General features: G+C 40.0%; 2 protein-coding genes across 2 annotated transcripts; one reads left to right on the top strand and one right to left on the bottom strand.

Annotated features, from left to right (window-relative positions):
• The first annotated feature begins 908 nt into the window (after positions 1-908).
• LOC128628649 (protein mono-ADP-ribosyltransferase PARP14) lies at positions 909-15,262 on the top strand. The gene is made up of 17 exons (XM_017489568.3): positions 909-1,422; positions 2,973-3,094; positions 3,358-3,400; positions 3,529-3,699; positions 4,156-4,224; positions 4,334-4,540; positions 4,654-4,881; positions 5,626-6,809; positions 8,020-8,062; positions 8,354-8,527; positions 8,649-8,876; positions 9,792-11,686; positions 11,818-12,063; positions 12,218-12,439; positions 12,518-12,632; positions 12,857-14,133; positions 14,245-15,262. The coding sequence occupies exons 1-16, from the start codon at positions 1,248-1,250 to the stop codon at positions 12,955-12,957; spliced, it is 5,223 nt and encodes a 1,740-aa protein (XP_017345057.1). The 5' UTR covers positions 909-1,247; the 3' UTR covers positions 12,958-14,133; positions 14,245-15,262.
• Positions 15,263-16,195: 933 nt separating this feature from the next.
• hrh2b (histamine receptor H2b) lies at positions 16,196-18,682 on the bottom strand. The gene is made up of 2 exons (XM_017488468.3): positions 18,049-18,682; positions 16,196-17,744 (listed from the first exon to the last, which is right to left on the bottom strand). The coding sequence occupies exons 1-2, from the start codon at positions 18,667-18,669 to the stop codon at positions 17,232-17,234; spliced, it is 1,134 nt and encodes a 377-aa protein (XP_017343957.1). The 5' UTR covers positions 18,670-18,682; the 3' UTR covers positions 16,196-17,231.
• Positions 18,683-19,463: the final 781 nt, after the last annotated feature.

The raw sequence follows: 19,463 nt of genomic DNA, 5'->3' as shown, positions 1-19,463 counted from the left end.
CTTGTGCTAAAGTAATAATTTTTCATTTTATAATGAAAATGTATGAAGAAAGTAAAAAGCTATATAATAAAAAGCTAACACAGGTGAGCTAAAATGTAAAATCGACTAAGAAGTCGTAAACCCATAATTATTATACAATTACTGACCAGCACAATGCCCTCTGTGCTCGGTGTACGGTGTATAAACAGCCCCAGACCATTATCCCTACTCCACCAAACTTCACTTTTAGCACTATGCATTCCAGTATAGGAACTTGGCATGGAAACCCATTTCCTGAAGCTCCAGACGCACAGTTCTTGTGCTGATGTTGCTTGGAGAGGCAGTCTGGAACTCTGTACTGAGTGATGAAACAGAGGTTAGGTGATTTTATTGCTCTGTAGGCTTTATGACTTGCCTGCCCTGCTCTGTAGCTAAGAGTGCGTGGTTGGTGACTTTGCATTATGGCTGTTACAGAGATAAGGCTGAGAGTGTACAGTAACTTAAGCAGGAGTAAAAACGATGACAAAATCCAAACCCCCTGCCCTGACAAAATCCCTCGGGTAGGTTGACTTCCAGAGTCATGCGCTTTTCATAGTAAAATGTATTGATCAACACCTCTCACCCTCCATCCATCCATCTTCTATACCGCTTATCCTTTTCAGGGTCACGGGGAAACCTGGAGCCTATCCCAGGGAGCATCGGTCACAAGGCGGGGTACACCCTGGACAGGGTGACAATCACACACATTCACACTCACACACCCATTCATACACTACGACACTTTAGACTTTTTTGGAGGTTTTTTAAAACCTCGTTAATTATTTATAATGCATTTATTATTTGTTAAATCTAATCTCTTTCCTATAATTCTTTGTGTAACCATTATCTTATTCCTAACCGTGTAAGTACTGTTAATATGACACTGGATTACTCATCGCAGTGCAAGAAAACAAGTGGTTTATCAAACGCAACACGTGACTCATGAGTATTCAAAGTATTACGCAAAATAACTCTGCTATGTTTTCTATTTTAAAGTGTTTTGCATCGTTGTCATTTTTGCGTTGGTTCTCTAAACTGAAAATAATCGGTAATCGAACGCGGAAATAATGACGACAGACAGCAGTGCGAGCGCGTGCCTTTTACGTAAGCTGGAGCGGCGCTTCTGCACTTAACATCTGAAACGAAACCTAAAGAGTGAAAGACTGGAGCGCCTTCATCCACAGACTTTTGAGCGCACGAGCTGAGTGCTCGACTCCAGGAAGATCACCATGGAGGAATATCCTTATCCCGTCTTCGTGGAGGGAGATTGGTCATCTATAAACGCGAAAACACTCCAAACTAAATTGCATGTTTATTTCCAGAGCAAAAAGAAGTCTCAGGGAGGAGACTGCGTCATCAAATGGTCCGAGCGGAGATGCACGGTCTTCTTCAGGTCAGAAAAAAGTGAGTGTCTTAAACTATACTTGGTTTCTATACAAGGTCGGGGGTTCGAGTCCCTCCGGGGCCCTGTGTGCCCTCTGGGTTCTCCGGTTTCCACCCCGGTCCAAAGACATGCATGGTAGGCTGATTGGCATGTCTAAAGTGTCCGTAGTGTATGAATGGGTGAGTGAGTGTGTATGTGATTGTGATGGATTGGCACCCTGTCCAGGGTGTACCCCGCCTTGTGCCCGATGCTCCCTGGGATAGGCTCCAGGTTGACCCTGAAGGAAGGATAAGAGGTATAGAAGATGGATGGGTGAATGGCTCAAAAGGTAGAAACCTTTCTTCATAGCTGAGTGACACAGCTGCCTTGGTTAATATTTAACATTCACTGGAAATCTAGATTGTTATCTAGATAGAATCGGGGTCAAACCATTACAGAGCATGCCTAACAGACTTCAAATGACTAGAATAAAGTTGGCTTGACGTTGGACGCAGGTTTTCTCAGATATTCGCAAATTAAGGGACCGTCTCTAAAGTTACATACGAGATTGGTGTACATGTTTCTAACTTCAGTAGCATTTCAAGGAAATGAGTCACAGTCATAGAACCAACTGTAAATTATTCATGTCCTGTAGGTGTCAGCTATGATGCACACCTTTTAGATTTTTGATATTGAATAAAATAAACTATGAAATCATATGTAAATATTGCCATGTATTTCACTACCGTATAGGGCTCATACATAAAATATACCATAATTTAAAGCTCAGTAGCATTTGAAGAGAATGACTTAGTCACAAAACCGACTGTTTTTTGATTTGTGATATTCTTTAAAATAAACTATCAAATCATGTGTAAAATTGGCCATGTACAACCCGAATTCCAAAAAAAGCTGGGACGCTAAAAATGTAAATAAAAACAGAATGCGATGAGTTGCAAATCTCACAAACCCATATGTCATTCACAACAGAACCTAGAAAACACATCAAATGTTTAAACTGAGTAAATGTACCATTTTAAGAAAAGAAATGAAGCAAAAAATTTAGCACTTTATTAGCACATTTTGTCAGTAGCTGGATTTATGATCCTATTTTGTCTCTTAGTGGAATATGAGATATCAGTTTTTTCCCCCTCTGTCATGAAAAGAGACTAAGAGGGATGCAAAAAATCCAGTGTCTGTGAAGTAGCAGGGTGTGCGAATTTTGGGGAGTGTAGTCTGAGGCGGCCATTTTTGTAGGCCACGGAGTGTGCTGGGAAATGGAGCTCTCTGACTGGGTTCACCTGACACCCGTCAAATATTTAAATTCTATTACGGCCCACAAGATGATTTTAATTTAGAAAACATATTCTAAATTCAGTTGGTGGGCCGGATTAGAAACTGTAAGTTAAACCGTATTATGATTAGTTCAGCTCTGTAGCTGTTAAATCGACACTGCAAGAGTTACTTCAGCCCTTTTGGGGTTATTTTATTTCTGGGAATTTTGCAAAGTTGGTAAAAAATCTATTAAATGTTATTCACTAGTGAGAAGTAAATTGATTTAGTTGATTTCGAGTGTGTTCTTGTGTTCCAGCTCGAGATCGGTTTCTCTCGAAAAGAGGCCATGCAGTAACCATTGAGAATCAAGTCGTGAAACTGAAGGTGTCCAAACCATCCAGTGATTCGGGGAGTCACACAGATGAGGCTCAGAAATCAGTAAGTGGACAATTTGATTTAAATTTGGTTGTAAGTGTAGGACAGTAAATTTATTAGGTACTTTTCATTTTCCTTTACCACGTCCTACATTCAGAGTCATTGGCGCATTAGCACTCTCAATGTGCTACTTAAAGTAACAAATAGACCTTGCATATATGGCTTGGGGGGTGAGGAGCACAGGAAGTGAACTGTCTATTTTTAAATTGTATGGGGAGTGTGTACACCTGGATGCAGGTTTGGTAAATATGCTTGTGTTTTTATAGACTGAAACAGGAAGTGATGTAGCAACTGAATTTCTTCAACCAGGTGAGAAACTGTTTAGACTTTGATTTGTGTGTGGTTTATTTTTACACGACTGTTTTGGTGCCTGTTTCTTTCCTGGTTGAAATAAAATATTTTGAGTAATATAAGTGCATATTTTCTTTTGTTTTCAGTTCCTGCTGTGCAGAGAACCTGTAGTGTGCGAGTGGATGATGTACCTGCTGATGCTGTCACCAATAAGCAACTTCTAGAGCTGTACTTTGAGACATGGGGTGGAGCTGTAGAGAAAATCATCACAAATCCAGAGCAGAAAACAGTTATTATAATTTTCCAGTCACAAGATGGTATGATCACTATGGCAAAACAAGATGTTTCTGTTAGAGGCATACTGTGCACTCGTAGTAGCTGGGAGTATGGAATCAACAGGAGATGAATATGAGATGAATGTACACAATTTCAACTTTATTTGAAAACTTTTTTTCTTCTAACCACTTCACTTTTTTCTGACAATTTCACCACATTGTCCTCCAAATTTAAGCACTGGCAATTACTAATTTTCTGTATAGCACAAAAGCTAACATTCTCAAAGTGCAATGGCTCTTACGTGCTTCCTCCAACACTGAATGCATTTAGAGAAGCATACCAACTGTCTTCTTTGGTAATGGGAGAGAAAATTGTGGTTGTCATGTGGTTGGTATATTTTGTCAGGCTTGACTGTGGCTGTAGGCATTTGCCTTATCTATTTTATAGATTAATAAACTTAATGCTTCATTCTGCATGCATTTGTTTAAACATTTCAGCTGTACAAAGAATTTTGGACAAGACCGATCACAGTATCTGCAAAGTGCCAGTCACCATACAGCCATACTGTAAGTTTATTACACTTTATGAGAGCTACAGACCAAAGAACACTTTTAACCATGTGTCATGCAAGTATGTGAACTTGCCTTGTCTTGTTTTCTGTGGTTTTGCCTCCAGTTGGTCTTGATGAGAATGAAATCAGCAAGGGTCTGGAAGACACTCCACAGTCCAGTGCTGTGGTCATTGAGAAAGTCCCAGACCATCTTTCCAGAGAGTTCCTCATGTTTTTAGTGGACAGTATCTGTGGTGCATCTGAAGATAAATATTCTTTGGAATTAATTCCAGAATCCAACACTGCTGTTGTAACCTTTAATGATGCCAAAGGTTTGTCCTGCACGCGCAGTGTAAAATAATATTTTACTGAGTACAGCTTTGACTACGTTCCAAAAAGATCAAACCAAACTTACTGTATGCATAATTTTGTTGTCTTTCTACAGCTGCTGAGAAGTTTCTACTAGAGTGCCAGACAAAGAAAAGGTTCCAGGACCATGGTCTCATGGCTCGGTCTCTGGAAATAAGTAGAAGTATTAAGGTGGAAAACCTTCCTGCTGAGTGTGCTAATGATTTTCTAGAACTTTATTTTGATAAGTGGGGTGGAGCAGTGGAGAAACTCGACACAATACCAGATGAGCAGGCTGCCATCGTCACCTTTCATGATCAAGAGGGTACATTACTTGTGTTGTAATCAGAGGTTACATTATGCTTTGCGATTACACTATATGGTCAAAAGTTTGTGGACACCTGACCATCACATCTGTATGTGATTCTTCCCCAAACTGTTGACACAAAGTAGGAAGCACAAAATGGTATAAGATGTGTTTGTATAAGATGTAGTCACTGGAAGTTAGAGGCCCAAACCTGTTCCAGCATGACAATGCCCCTGTGCAAGAAAACAAGCTCCATAAACACCATGTCATCTTAAGTTTGGAGTGGAAGAACTTGAGTGTCCTACACAGAGCCCTGACCTCATCCACATTAAACAGCTCTGGGATGAACTGGAATGCCGACTGCTCTCCAAACCTCCTCGCCCAACATCAGTGCCTGACCTCACCAATGCTCTTGTGGCTGAATGAACAGAAATCCCCACTGCCATTCTCCAAAATCTAGTGGAAAGCCTTCCCAGAAGAGTGGAGCTTATTATAACAGCAATGAGGGAAATAAATGAATATTCATGCCCATGGGTTTGAAATGGGACATTCAATGGTCAGGTTTCCACATACTCTTGGCGATATTGTATATGTTTGCGCTTCTCACTTCACATTAGTTTATACTTTACATTTACAGTATACTGACATTCTGTACATAAATATAAAACATTTAATTTGCCATTCCTTATTGTTATACAATATATAAAGTCTTTTTATTTGTCTTTAATAGGCCATACATTTCTTTATCGTCCTATTTTTCAGCTGTGAAGAAACTTATTGAGAAGAAACTGTGTATTAGCAATAATCCAATCAATATATACCCATATTACACCTCTTTGGGTTCCGCCTTGTACGGCAAAGACAGAGCAACATGGACCCTGCCCAAACCATTTACAGATAAGATCCATCCTGCCATCAGAGAATTCCTCCAGAAGAAGGGACAGATCTCCTCAATCTGTAATCAGATGAGCTCACACTTCTGCCAAGTGAACATGGACAACGATGACGTCCTGTTCAGTCCTCTTCCTGCCCTGCTCAGACAAAAGGGTATAACCAAAAAGCACATAGACAACTGGAAGCAAGACAACATAGATGCTTTCAAAAACATCCTCTCCAGCTTTGGTGTTTTTGAGTATGCGGTGATCCCTTCAGTATGGACTGCAGTAGAGAAAGACATCCGGTCAGTTGTAAAAGACAAAGCTGTCCTGGAGGTGGATTTCTCGACAGGATGCCTGACTCTGGCAGGAATGGCCAACGATATTAACATGTTGAAACCGATATTGGAGAAAGTTTTAAAGGAAGCATTAAGTCAGATGGAGAGGGAAAAGAACAAGACTTCTGAGAGCATTATTATGTCCCCTGGCATATTCTTCTTATTTCAGCAAGAGGGACTGCAACACAGTGCTTCAGCCAAATATCCACAGCTGGAACTGATGTACAAAAAAGACACCAATCAGTTAACGTTAACTGGGCTTCCTGTGGAAATTCTTCACATCAAGAATATGATCTTAGAGAGGCAATTGTGCATGAAAGAGAAGATCCTGAAAATGGACTCTTCATTACTGGAGTTCTTGAGATCTGTGGACTCTGAGGAAATGTCAGGAGATCTGTTCATATCCAAGCGAATTTGTGCAGTCTACAGATTTGAAAATGGGAACATTGTTTTGACCGCAAGTACGGACAAAGCATTGGCTGAGGCTGAAGAGAAGCTTTATACAACACTGACATTCCAGAGCCTTTCTGTAGAAGACCAAGATCTGCTTGGTTACCCAGAATGGCAAGATCTCACTAATGAGCTGTATGGTACATACAACTTATCCAGGAAGAAAACAGTGCTCATAAAATCCTCGGAGGACAGGAACACAGTTGTGGTTTGTGGCTTTAAAGAACCTGTCACAGAGGTCAGCAAGAGTCTGGAGCAATTGATAAATTCCCACGATGCTAAGGTAAGGTTTATAATAGAGGAGAAATCATAGTCACACACAAAAGACTAGTAAATCAGTAAAGTGTTTTATAGTCATTGGATTGGCATTTAAAAACCAGCTAAGATCTATTTCTATTTTCTTATAAAGGCCAAAAACATTCAAGCTTCAAAACTGTGTAACATACAGGACACGGGAGATTGTTGAGAATACATGCAGGAGGTTTATTGACAGTACCACATCACAATCTAATGTTAGAGTCATTAACATAAGCAAAGGTCAAAACACAGTAGGCGTGATATTACAACAGAGGGTAGAATCCAAAGAGTAATCAGGAATGATCTCAAGGACAGAAACACAAGAGTATCAACAATGGTTAAAAAAATGCTCAGAACCTAATCAGGCACTTATGTATTCTGGGGAACAGGAAGTGAACATTTTTTTCAAAATTGCTTGGGGAGCACAACCTTGGCTATAGAAGATGGAAAGCACTGGATGAAATGAGGGACATTTTTGAATAGTTTTTGCTCAGGTTCTATTTGCAACAATATTAATCTGAATAAAATAATATTATACTGAATTTGATTAAACCTGCAAAAGAAATGCCACCATGACTCATTACATCGTTACCAGGTATGCAACTGAACACCCCTCCTCACCAACCAATCAGCATTCACCTAAAGTCCAGTTGACATAGAGTGCATAAAATAATTCTTATATAGTTATTTATATTTATGAATATAAATGTGTATATTATGCAAGGTAGTGCATCTCTGTGTGCTGTGCTTACCCATAATCCCCCTCTCCTCATCGTGACATGACACAGACATGTAAGCCAGGCCAGTTTTGATATAACCTATTTATTTTTCAACAGATAACGATCTAGCTGATACTTTTACATTTTAATCCTCATGCCACAGATATCTGATAGTTCTGTGGATCATTTTAATTTCTGTAGCAGGTATGACATGCTTAATTTGCTGAACCACTGAAAGATCACAAACAGTTGTACCTCATCTGTGTCGAGGAATATTTAACTCAGAAGGTCACTTGTGTATTTTTAATGAATGATTTTTGACTGTTTGAAAGGCTATGAATCTAACTCAGGGGTGTCCAATCGTATGCAGAAAGGGCCGGTGTGGGTGCAGGTTTTCATTCCAAACAAGCAGAAGCCAACCATGCATACGATTGGACATCCCTGATCTAACTAGACCTTTGTATCATTTTTATATAGACTGAAACAGGAAGTGACTTAGCAGCTGTCTTACTGCCACCAGGTGAGAAACTGTGTACACTTGGATTTGCTTATGCTCACTCGCTTAATTACCCCTTGCCTTAAACTTAAACTACAACACCCCCGTTGGTAAGTAGCTAAAGGCTAAGACTAAAATGGGAAAAAACGATAATATTGTTGGACAAGACTGATCACAGTATTTGCTACGTACAGTATCAGCCACCAGTGCCAGCATATATATTTTTTTCTATTCTACCTAGAAAAACCAAGTAACATAACATCTCCTGTGTCGTAAAAGAAAGTGAACTTGTTGCGTCTTGGTTTTTGTCTCCAGATGAGACCCAGGATGAATCCAAAGCTGTGGTTCTGGAGAAAATGCCGGAGAACTTTACCAGAGAGGTCCTTATGATTTTAGTGGACAGTATCTGTGGTCTTTCTGACAATGAATATTTCTTGGAGTTAATTTCAGAATCAAACACTGCTGTTGTGACCTTTAATGACCCCAGTGGTATGTTCTCTCACTGTAAAAAAAAAAAAAAGAAGATCTTTTCATCCATGTAAAAATGTAATTATTTAAAAAACGATCAGGATGAACTTTGAATATTGTGTAATTTTATTCCTTTTCATAGCTGCAGAAACGTTCTTCATAAAGTGCAGGAGTAAAGAAAAGTATAAAGATTATGGACTCACAGCTCGGGCTCTGGAGAAAAGTAAAAGTGTTAAGGTGGAAAACCTGCCGGCTCAGTGCCCTGAGGACTTGCTAGAACTATACTTTGATAAGTGGGGTGGAATGGTGGAAAGAATTGACACAATACCAGATGAGCAAGCCGCCATTGTCACCTTTCATGATCAAGAGGGTAAACATTTTTTTTTGTGTGGCCTAAGAACTACAACGAATGAGTTATCACACTTGGTTATACTTCAATTTCAGCATGGATGAATGTTAATACAGTGGTGCTTGAACGTTTGTGAACCATTTAGAATTTTCGAGATTTCTGCATAAATATGATCTAAAACATCATCAGATTTTCACGCAAGTCCTAAAAGTAGATAAAGAGAACCCAATTAAACAAATGAGACAAATAATATACTTGGTCATTTATTTATTGAGGACAATTGGCCAATATTACATATCTGTGAGTGGCAAAAGTATGTGAACCTTTTGATTTCAGTAACTTGTGTGACTCCCTTGTGCAGCAATAACTGTAACTAAACATTTCTGGTAACATTTCTGGTATTCTGTTGATCAGTCCTGCACATCGGCTTGGAGGAGCTTTAACCCGTTCCTCAGTACAGAACAGCTTCAACTCTGGGATGTTGGTGGGTTTCCTCACATGAACTACTTGCTTCAGGTTCTTCCACAACATTTCTATTGGATTAAGGTCAGGACTTTTGCAATTCCAAAACGTGATTCCAAACTGATCCATCCAGATATTCCAAATATTGCAGATATTACATATCTGTGAGTGGCAAATGTGTGTGAACCTTTAGGATTAGCAGTTAATTTGAAGGTGAAATTAGAGTCAGGTGTGTCAAAGTCTGATCTTCACAACACATGTTTTTGGAAATGTGCTAAGTGGATCATGGCACAAGCAAATGAGATTTCTAAGGAACTCAGAAAAAGAGGTCCTACTACTTTTAGGATTTATGATGATGTTTTAGGTCATATTTATGCAGAAATATAGAAAATTCTAAAGGGTTCAAGCACCACTGTAAATATCAAGGATGCATTATAAGAGAGTATATAATAAATGTATATCATTCTTTTTCAGCCGTCAAGAAAATTCTGAAGAAAAAACACCTTATTCGGAAAACTCCAGTTGATATATATCCATATTACCCTTCATTGTGTTCCGCGCTGTACGGCAAAGACAGACCAACATGGACCCTTCCCAAATCATTTACAGTTAAGATCCTTCCTGCCATCAGAGAATTCCTCCAGAAGAAGGGACAAATCTCCTCCATCTGTAATCAGATGAGCTCACACTTCTGCCAAGTAAACATGGACAATGATGACGTCCTGTTCAGTCCTCTTCCTGCCCTGCTCAGACAAAAGGGTATAACCAAAAAGCACATAGACAACTGGAAGCAAGACACCATAGATGCTTTCAAAAACATCCTCTCCGGCTTTGGTGTTTTTGAGTATGCGGTGATCCCTTCAGTATGGACTGCAGTAGAGAAAGACATCCGGTCAGTTGTAAAAGAAAATGCTGTGCTAATGATGGATGCCTCAACAGGATGCCTGACTCTGGCAGGAATGACTAAAGATATTAACATGTTGAAACCGAAATTAGAGAACTTTCTAAAGGAAGCATCACTTCAGATGGAAAAAGAAGGGAAGGGACAGTTAACACTTGACAAGGCCATATGCGTCGAGTCATGTGCTGTGGTGAAATTCATAAAAGAGAAGATGGCACCATTTTGGCAGAAATTTCTAAAAAGGGATCAAGTAAAAATACATTTTGACCCCAAAAGGCCATTGATTCGAGTGTCTGGAGAGCGTATTCATGTTCAGCCTGCACTAAATTCTTTTCAGAAAATTGCAAGAAGTCTCCACACTGATAGATTAACAATTAGAAAAGCAGGAGCCAAAAAGTATTTTGAGGAACAGGAAGCCATGGTCATGATGATGATAAAGGAACAAAGATTTGTGGTTGTGCTTGAGGATGCTTCTATGGAGGAAGAGGATGAGGACAGTTACAATGAGGAGAGTGATGATGAAGTTAGAGCGGAAGATTTTGGACAGCTTTTCTGTGAGGTTCAGGCTCCTGGTGGGTTTGTCATCAAAGTCCTAAAGGCTGATATCTGCCAATTTAAAGTAGATGCTGTGGTCAGTGCTGCCAACGAGGACTTGAAGCACAATGGTGGTTTAGCATTAGCACTTCTGAATGCTGCAGGTCCATCTTTACAACAAAGCAGTGATCAGTATGTAGCTAAACATGGGAAACTGCTACCTGGGAATGCTATTACTACAGAAGCAGGCCACCTGCCATGCAAATATGTAGTGCATGCTGTAGGTCCCCGCTATTACAGTACTGACAAGTTTACCGCTGTGAAGAAACTCAGACAGGCTGTGAGGGAAAGTCTGAACCAAGCTGAATTTAAGAGGTGCTCCTCTATTGCTGTTCCCGCTATCAGCTCAGGGACATTCGGCTTTCCCCTTGACCTCTGCACTGAGACGATTGCTCAGGAGCTACATGTATACGTTGAAGACCAAACACGCAAAGGTGGCAGGAACACACTGAAAGAGATCCACCTGGTGGACAATAATCCCACAACTGCCAATGCCATGGCTCAGGCTGTTAAAAAGGAGTTTACAGACTTCAAACCCAGAATGACATTTCCACAGCAAATGGGCCGTGGCAGTGGTCACTGTACTCATGGTCACCACGATCAGAATTATCGTGGTCACGGAAACCGAGGTCAGGGATATCGTGGACAAGGTGCTTGTGGACATCGAGACATTCGGGCAAGAGGTAATGATTCACGAATGTACAGGGCAAAAGATTCTGAGGATTTTGAGACACAAAGACGGCCATACTCAAACCCACGATTGAGAACCCAATTTGAGGACAAGGCCAGGTCAGGGTCAGGGTTTCTTGAAGCTCAGTCCACAAAAGAAGGACTGAAAATCATACTAAGGAAGGGGAATATCCAGGATGCACGTGTAAGTAACTATTCACAGCCGACAGAAAAACTCATAAATTTTTTTTACTTAAAAGTTCATGGCAAGCTACCTGGTGTCTGGTGTCTTCCAGAGATGGATTTCAACATTTATCTTTGGTGTTTATCTTACAGTCTGCTGTAATTGTCAATACCGTCTCAGAAGACCTGGACCTCAGTAAAGGTGCCGTCTCCAAAGCACTACTCAGCGCTGCTGGTCCTCAACTCCAGGCTGAAACTTATTCTCATCTGAAAGCATTTCGGACTCCCAGTCCGAATCATGGAGACATAGTGGCCACTAATGGCTATAACTTAAATTGTCTAAAGGTCTTCCATACAGTTTGTCCATTTTGGAGTGGAGGGCATAGATCAGAAGATGAGGTGACTGAATACTTTGTAGATGTTTAAGGGATTCTATATATCCATAAAATTATTATTTTTAAATTATTATTATTATTATTATTTTCATTGCAGTGTATATGCAATATAGCACTGTGTTGGATGAAATAATTGGATTTGTATTTTTTTCTAATAGATTCTCAAAGGAATCATTCAAAAGTGCCTGATAAAAGCCGAGAACCAGAAAATGGTTTCGATTTCATTTCCAGCCATCGGCACGGGGAACCTTGGCTTTCCCAGAGATGTTGTGTCCAGAATTTTCCTAAGTGAGATTCGTGCCTTTAGTGCCAGAGTTTCTCCTCAGTACCTTAATGAGGTGACCGTAATTGTGCATCCGTCAGACAGCGAGACTGTCCAGGTACTCGATAAAGTTGGTCACCTTTTCATGATTTGGCTAATCCGTGTGAGGCTTATAATAATTAAATTTTTGTCACAGTGCTTTGTAAAGAGCTTCAGAGGTGAATGGCAGGGTTCCACCATGAAAGGAGCACATGTTGTTTGGCAATCAGTAGCTAAAAAAACACTTCCTGTTCGATCACCACAGTCTGCTGGTAAGTCTTCTGGTCTCTTATGATGTTACATATCTTGCTTAAATTTCAGACCTATTATAGTATTACTTTTGGAGTTTTCAGAGTACTAAATGAGTAAGCATTCATTTTAGAATACTGAATATGTAAACCTGACCTACTTATTCTGCTCTAATTTTACTAAATCATAAATGGGTTATGTGTTAAGGAATATTTGGTCAAATTGAGGCCATGAAAATAATTTTCAGCGAAAAAGCACAAGCATCTGCAAAAGAAGAATTTGTGTTTCTGGGTGAGGAGTTCGAGCCTGTCGTGTTTCAGCTGTGTGGAGAGAGTGAGGAGGACCTGAACAAGGCGAGAAACCTCATCACCAGCTTCATTGTGAAGGAGCACGTAAGCTCAAAAATCGAGGACTCGGCCATCAGCTATTTCAGCCAGGAGGAGGCTGATGTGCTGAGCAAACTGCAGAGGGAGCTCACGGTCAGCATCCAACTCTCAAAGAGCGGCCCTGAGCCGGCATTCACTGTGGAGGGCCTGACACGAGACGTAGTAAAGGCTGAGAGCCAAATCCGTGACATGATCCGTAAAGTGGAGAAGAACATGACACGCTAACGTGAAGCCTTTATACTGAGCAGTCAAGTAGAGTGGCAGTATCAGGACCACAGTGGGAACTTAGTGCCTTTTGATATTTTCACTAACTACGACCTGGAGCAGGCTTTTGTACTGAAACAGCCTCTTGTAAAGATCAACATCAATAATGACCCATATGATGCCAGTGTAGCCTATGGGACGGCTAAGGGGAAACATGGACAGATTGAACTGAAGAGGACTGATCTGAAACGTAAGACATGACACCAGAAATCATCATAATGGAGAGTTTTATGAACCAAACTACTAGATATAGTAATTTCAGATTGTATATTACTGTATGTTAATTTCTTTTAAAGGAATTGTTTCATTATTTTCACTTGATCTTGTTTTTAAACCGATTTGTACTAATTAGTTTTGCTTTTTTTGTAAGAACAAACTCCTGTTTCTACTTTCACAAATTTGTGGGGATTTGTGCATTCAAAATGAATAAACAAGCACTCATAAAGCCAGGGCATAATTAGAAATACAAAGGAATTGATTCCAGTTTCTTTTTTTTCTCTTTAAATTTAGTACAGTGCAATGTGTATAATTTCAGAACCATATAACTGGGGTATCCTCATTCAGATACAGTTCAGAATAGAAGCCTTTTAGAAAGTAAGACCTGTCACATATTCAAAGATCTAGTGAAGGACCCTTTTCCTAAGCCAGCGGTAATGCTCACTAACTGTCTTATGTGGTTGAAGTTCTTCCACTCCAATCTTAACACAATGTCTTCATGGATCTAATTTTTACACTGTACATGTTAAAGTAACATCTACATTAATGCCAGGACCCAAGGTTTCCCAATAGAACATTGCCCAGAACATCACACTGCCTCTGCCTAATTGCATCCTGGTGGCATCCATAGTGCATCCTGGCGCCATCTCTTCCTCAGGTAAGTGACACACATGTACCCTGCTGTCCAAATAAAACATGATTCATCAGTCTAGGCCACCTTTTTCTACTGCTCCATGGTCCAATTCTGATGCTCACATGCCCATTGTAGGAGCTTTCGGCAGTGGAAAGGGGTTTGCATGAGCCCTCTGACCAGTTTGCAGCTACGCAGTCCCATACGCAGTGATGCACTGTGTGTTCTGACTCCTTTCTGTCAGAGCCTGCATGAACTTTATCAGCTATTTGTACTACAACAGCTCTTCTGTGGGAACGGACCAGACAGGCTAGCCTTCACTCATCACGCGCATCAGTAAACCTTGTGAGCCCATGACCCTGTCTCCGGTTAACCGGCTATCCTTCCTTGGACCACTTTTTTTTTTGGTGGATACTAACCACTGCATACCGGGAACACCCTACAAGACCTGCCATTATGGAGCTGCTCTGACCAAGTTGTCTAGCCATCACAATTTGGCCCTTGTCAAAGACACTCAGAATGGGCAATCCTTACACTTGCTCATTTTTCCTGCTTCCAACGCAGCAACTTCAACAACTGACTGTTCACTTCCTGCCTATTATATCTCACCTCTTGACAGGTTCCATTGTAATGACATAATCAATGTAATTCACCTGTTACCTGTCAATGGTTTTATGGTATGGCTGATCAGTGTGTATGTGTGTGTATATATATTTATACCTAATTAATCTCTGTTTTATCCATATTGAAATGTTTTAACCATCGCCTATCCTGTATTCCCTCTCTGCAATACTTCACCTCTCCACAAGAGGTCAGGAAACACAAACCCAATGAGATCACTGAACACTGGCTTTACTCATTTTGCAGTCCTGACATACTTCCTTTTTTTCCCTTTCATACTGGGAGAGATATAAAAGTTAACAACTGTTCTAATTCAAATGCTTCTTTTGTTAATTTATCATTATGTCATTATGCATGTGTCATAATGTTTACACACACACACACACACACACACACACACACACACACACACACACACACACACACACAGATACTCAACACAAAATGTTTGGGTACACAATACACCTAAATGATGTCTGTACAGGGCAAATAACGGGGTGGTTTGACCTTGACTTAAGACTTCAGGAGAACTCCTGAGCTTGACTTGAGACTAGACAGCATTATCTAACAATTATTAAAATGATAAATAAAAATGTTTATATAAATTATTATATAAAGTATAACGTGTGTATGTGTGTGTGTGTGTGTGTGTGTGTGTGTGTGTGTGTGTGTCTATATATATATATATATATATATATATATATATATATATATATATATATATATATATATATATATAATATGGATGATGGATGAGTGTTTTTTTGGATCATGTTACCATAATAATGATGTGAAAGGCTCATTGAAGCGAAATTTCTGATGGTGCCTAACCTGACCTCATGCCCCTCTACACTACACTACTGTGTAAAATGGGTTGAACTAAATTAAAATGGGACAGAGTTGGTCCACCATCTCAAGTGGGTATTTGAGTCATAACCCTGATCAGTACTCGAACCAGAATATCCGCTTCAACTCTCCAACACTTCAAACACATCGCTCTGAAAGCACTCCATCTTACCTGTGTTATTCTCTTCCAGAACATTCTGTTTGACTCTGACAATGTGCAGATGGTAGAACTTGTAAATTATCGCAGAAATGTATGATCTTAATTTTTGTGAACACTTTTCTTTTAAATGGACCTTTTTTTCCCAGACGTCTCTCATGTTCCTTTCTCGCTGTGGGACTTTCTAAAAGCGCCAAACAGATGGTGTGTGGAAAATAAACGAGGACATGAAAACCATACGGATTTTAAAGCCACTATGAAATATCATATTTAGATACAGAGCTTCGTACATCTTTTATGCTGATACAGAACGTGTATACATAAAAGTCATCACTATTCTTATATCATAATAAATAATAACTTTCTCATAAAACAACATGGACCTAACAAGGTGACTGCATTCACTGCATGCTTCTATTTAGAAAAGAAAGTTTAAATTCAGCCTTAAAAAAAGAACTTTAAATATATTTCCTTTTAATGTAAATATAAACCCCTGTAGCTTGCATTACATAAACACTCTTATTTTAACTGTTGTAGCATTGTAGCTCCAGTGGTTTCCTGAATGGTGGAGGACTTTTAGGGTGAGAGAAAACTGAGTATTTATTTATTTATTTATTTTTAAAAAAGTAAACTAAATTCAGGACAAATACTAAAGTTGCTGAGGTGACATTTTTAATAAGGTATAGCCACATTTAATATATGGAGGCCATGAGATAATACATCGATGCCATAAGATATTATTATTGAGGCCACAAGATGCAACATTGAGGCCATGAGATAATAAATTAAGGTGACAAGATAATATACTGAGGCCAGAAGAGAATATATTAAGGCCATGAGATAATATATTAAGGGCACTAGTTAATATATTGTATGTAGGTCATGAGTTAATACATAGAGGCCACAAGACCATATAATAAATATAACGATAATAAATTGAGACGGGAAGTTAATATTTTGAGACTACTAGATAATATATGGAGGCCATGAGATAATAGATTGAGGCCAAGAGTTAGTATATTGAGAACACAAGATAAGTATAATATGACTTAATATTTAGATTATTTGGCAAGAACGGTTGGAAGTGGAAATGTGTTTGCTTTGAGAATTTGTTTAAAGGGACATGGTACATTCGTGTTGCAATGCCAGTGAATCCAGTATATCTTTTAGGCCATTCCAAGATTATCTTGTGACCTTATATCTGTATGTATCTTATGCCCTCGATTATATTATCTCATGGCCACACCTTATTAAAAAGAACCTCCATGTCACCTCAGCAGCTCTGTAGAAATCAAATCACTGTGTGTCCACCCACTTCAGTCTTAACATGCCATCATCAAAGGAGTAATATCCACATACACACCAGTCATGGAAACATGAGGAACATTTATACCAAAAATCCGTCCCTGTTATCTTTTATCTTCTTGTTATGACGAAATACATCTAGAGCTTTATCCTGGTTTGCTTGTATCCTTGTTTTGTAATCAGGCACACATTTTAATCATATATAACAGTGAAAGACAGTGTTAGAAAGACAGTGTAAGCTGGTGTGTTCTGGACTTGCATCAACATCATTAATGTCTTTCCGGTGGAGATGCTTCTCCATGGATGACTTGCTGCATTTGTTCGCACTCTGAAACTCATTAGAAATGATGCTTCGTTCTTTTTCTGAGGTTCTTATGGAGATGGAAGTGTTCTTGCGCGGGTTCCTGCAGCGCAGCAGATGTCCATAGGCGCGTCTGAAGTCTCGGTTCAGGGTGGGGTACAGGATGGGGTTCAGGGCTGAGTTGAAGTAACCCAGCCATAGCACTATGGAGTGTGCGAGTTGGGGTGGCTCAGTTTCGTGCCTCAGGCCCATGCAGGTGAAGAAGATGATGTATGGCAGCCAGCAGATGATGAAGACTCCAAGCACGGCAGCCAGAGTCACGGTGGCTTTGTGTTCCCTCAGCGTGGCCCCCCTTAGCAATGTTGATGAACGAGTGAAGGACGGCGTGGCAGCACGGATACGACGCACCTGAGGGAGAAAAAGAGCAAGGCATGAACTCGCTCTCTCTCTGGAAACTGTACACAATGTTCGATTTGCTACAAGTGAGAGTGTTTCTTCAGAACATGAACTATGGACATTCCTTGCTGTACATGCCACTGACTGCTCAAGCTCAAGTTTTACAGAATGACCAATCCTTTAAAACTTTTTGGTGGAGCACTGAGCAAGTTCTACAGTGTTCTCGTACATAAAACACAATGTTCCTGCCATAAAGGACATGTATAATTCTTGTTTAGAATACTCTTTAGTTTCTCTGTGAATAGGATAAGGATACCTGTTCACGTGCCATGCAGAAGATGCGATGGTACATCCCACACATGACTAGCAGAGGGAAGAAGAAGATGCAGAAAACGACAAGCAGCACGTAATTATTGTTCCACTCGTAACGGCAAGTCTGTCCTTCACCTCCTTCATCCTCCATCCTCCAGTCACGGTTCTGCACGTGGAAATCTGCCATGTTCCAGCCCATGTGGATGGGAGCGAAGCCCATTGTGAGAGAAAGGATCCAAATGAGCACAATTGCTGCTGCCGCTCGTGCTTTAGTAAGCCTCATGGTATAGCTGAATGGCGTTGAAATGACCACATAACGATCCACGCTGATAGCGAGCAATGTGAAGATTGACGCGGTGCTCAAAGTCACATCTGCAGAGAGATAGATGTTGCAAATGGTGCCCCCTAATGGCCAGCGACCATCACGCAGCTCTAACGTGGCACTGAGAGGCAGCACGAGCAGGCCGAGAAGCAGATCTGTTACAGCCAGAGCCACCACGAAGCAGCTGTTCATGCGGCGAAGCCGGCGACTCGTGCCCACCGCTAAACACACCAACACATTTCCACCAACGGTGAATGCGATGAATGTCACAAGCACCACCCAACGGAATAACATGGAGAACATGGCGCCCTCCCGTCACCGCTGACCGTCTTCCCTCATCAGCCTTTACGTTCTGTTTGAATCAGAATGGCACAGTAAATGATTTTACCCAGATGAAAACCTGATTCATTTTTGCTAATAAACAAGGAACAAAAAACATATTTATGATACACAGATGACATTCAGGGCTACTTTTGGCAACAACAAAAAAAAGAGATTTTTCTTAAATATTCAACAATTGAACATGTCAACATTCCCATAGTACATACACAGGAACGTTCTAGAATATCAGATCCAGGGTGTTTAGTCCAACTTATCTTCAAGGCTGTATTTGGGATTATGAGATTTTATAAAAGATGTTTTTATATATCTGTTTATTTAACACTTTATGAGGAGATCTTTATTTAACATTGATGGAAGGAGTCTCCAGTGTCAGCGCTTTGGAACCGTCAGAGATAAAACCGCAACTTAAAGTTTTCCAAAATTTTCAGAACAAAGGAATTTAGTAACATGACAAGAAGTTTTTTTTTTGTCTTATTAACTTCCAGAGAGAAAAATAGTGATATTGGTGAGGAAACGACTGTTTATAGCTGCTTTTAACGTAAATGAGAACAGGAACTAACTTGCTTTATTAAATGTAACTATAAATGCATAAAAAGTATGGCGTCATTCTTTAAGAAATAAAAATGTTTAGACAAGAATGCATGGGCAGGTTATAAATTCATCCTGGGGATGGTGGTCATGTGATCTTTGCAGTAAAATGCCACCAAAGAAAACTATTCATGTCCTTGCAGATAAGCTTCAAGATCATAAGAGGA

The sequence above is a fragment of the Ictalurus punctatus genome, chromosome 16 (assembly GCF_001660625.3).
Source record: "Ictalurus punctatus breed USDA103 chromosome 16, Coco_2.0, whole genome shotgun sequence".
NCBI classification, from domain to species: Eukaryota; Metazoa; Chordata; class Actinopteri; order Siluriformes; family Ictaluridae; genus Ictalurus; species Ictalurus punctatus.
The sequence above is the reverse complement of the archived record's forward strand: the minus strand, read 5'-3'. Positions and strand labels throughout refer to the sequence as shown.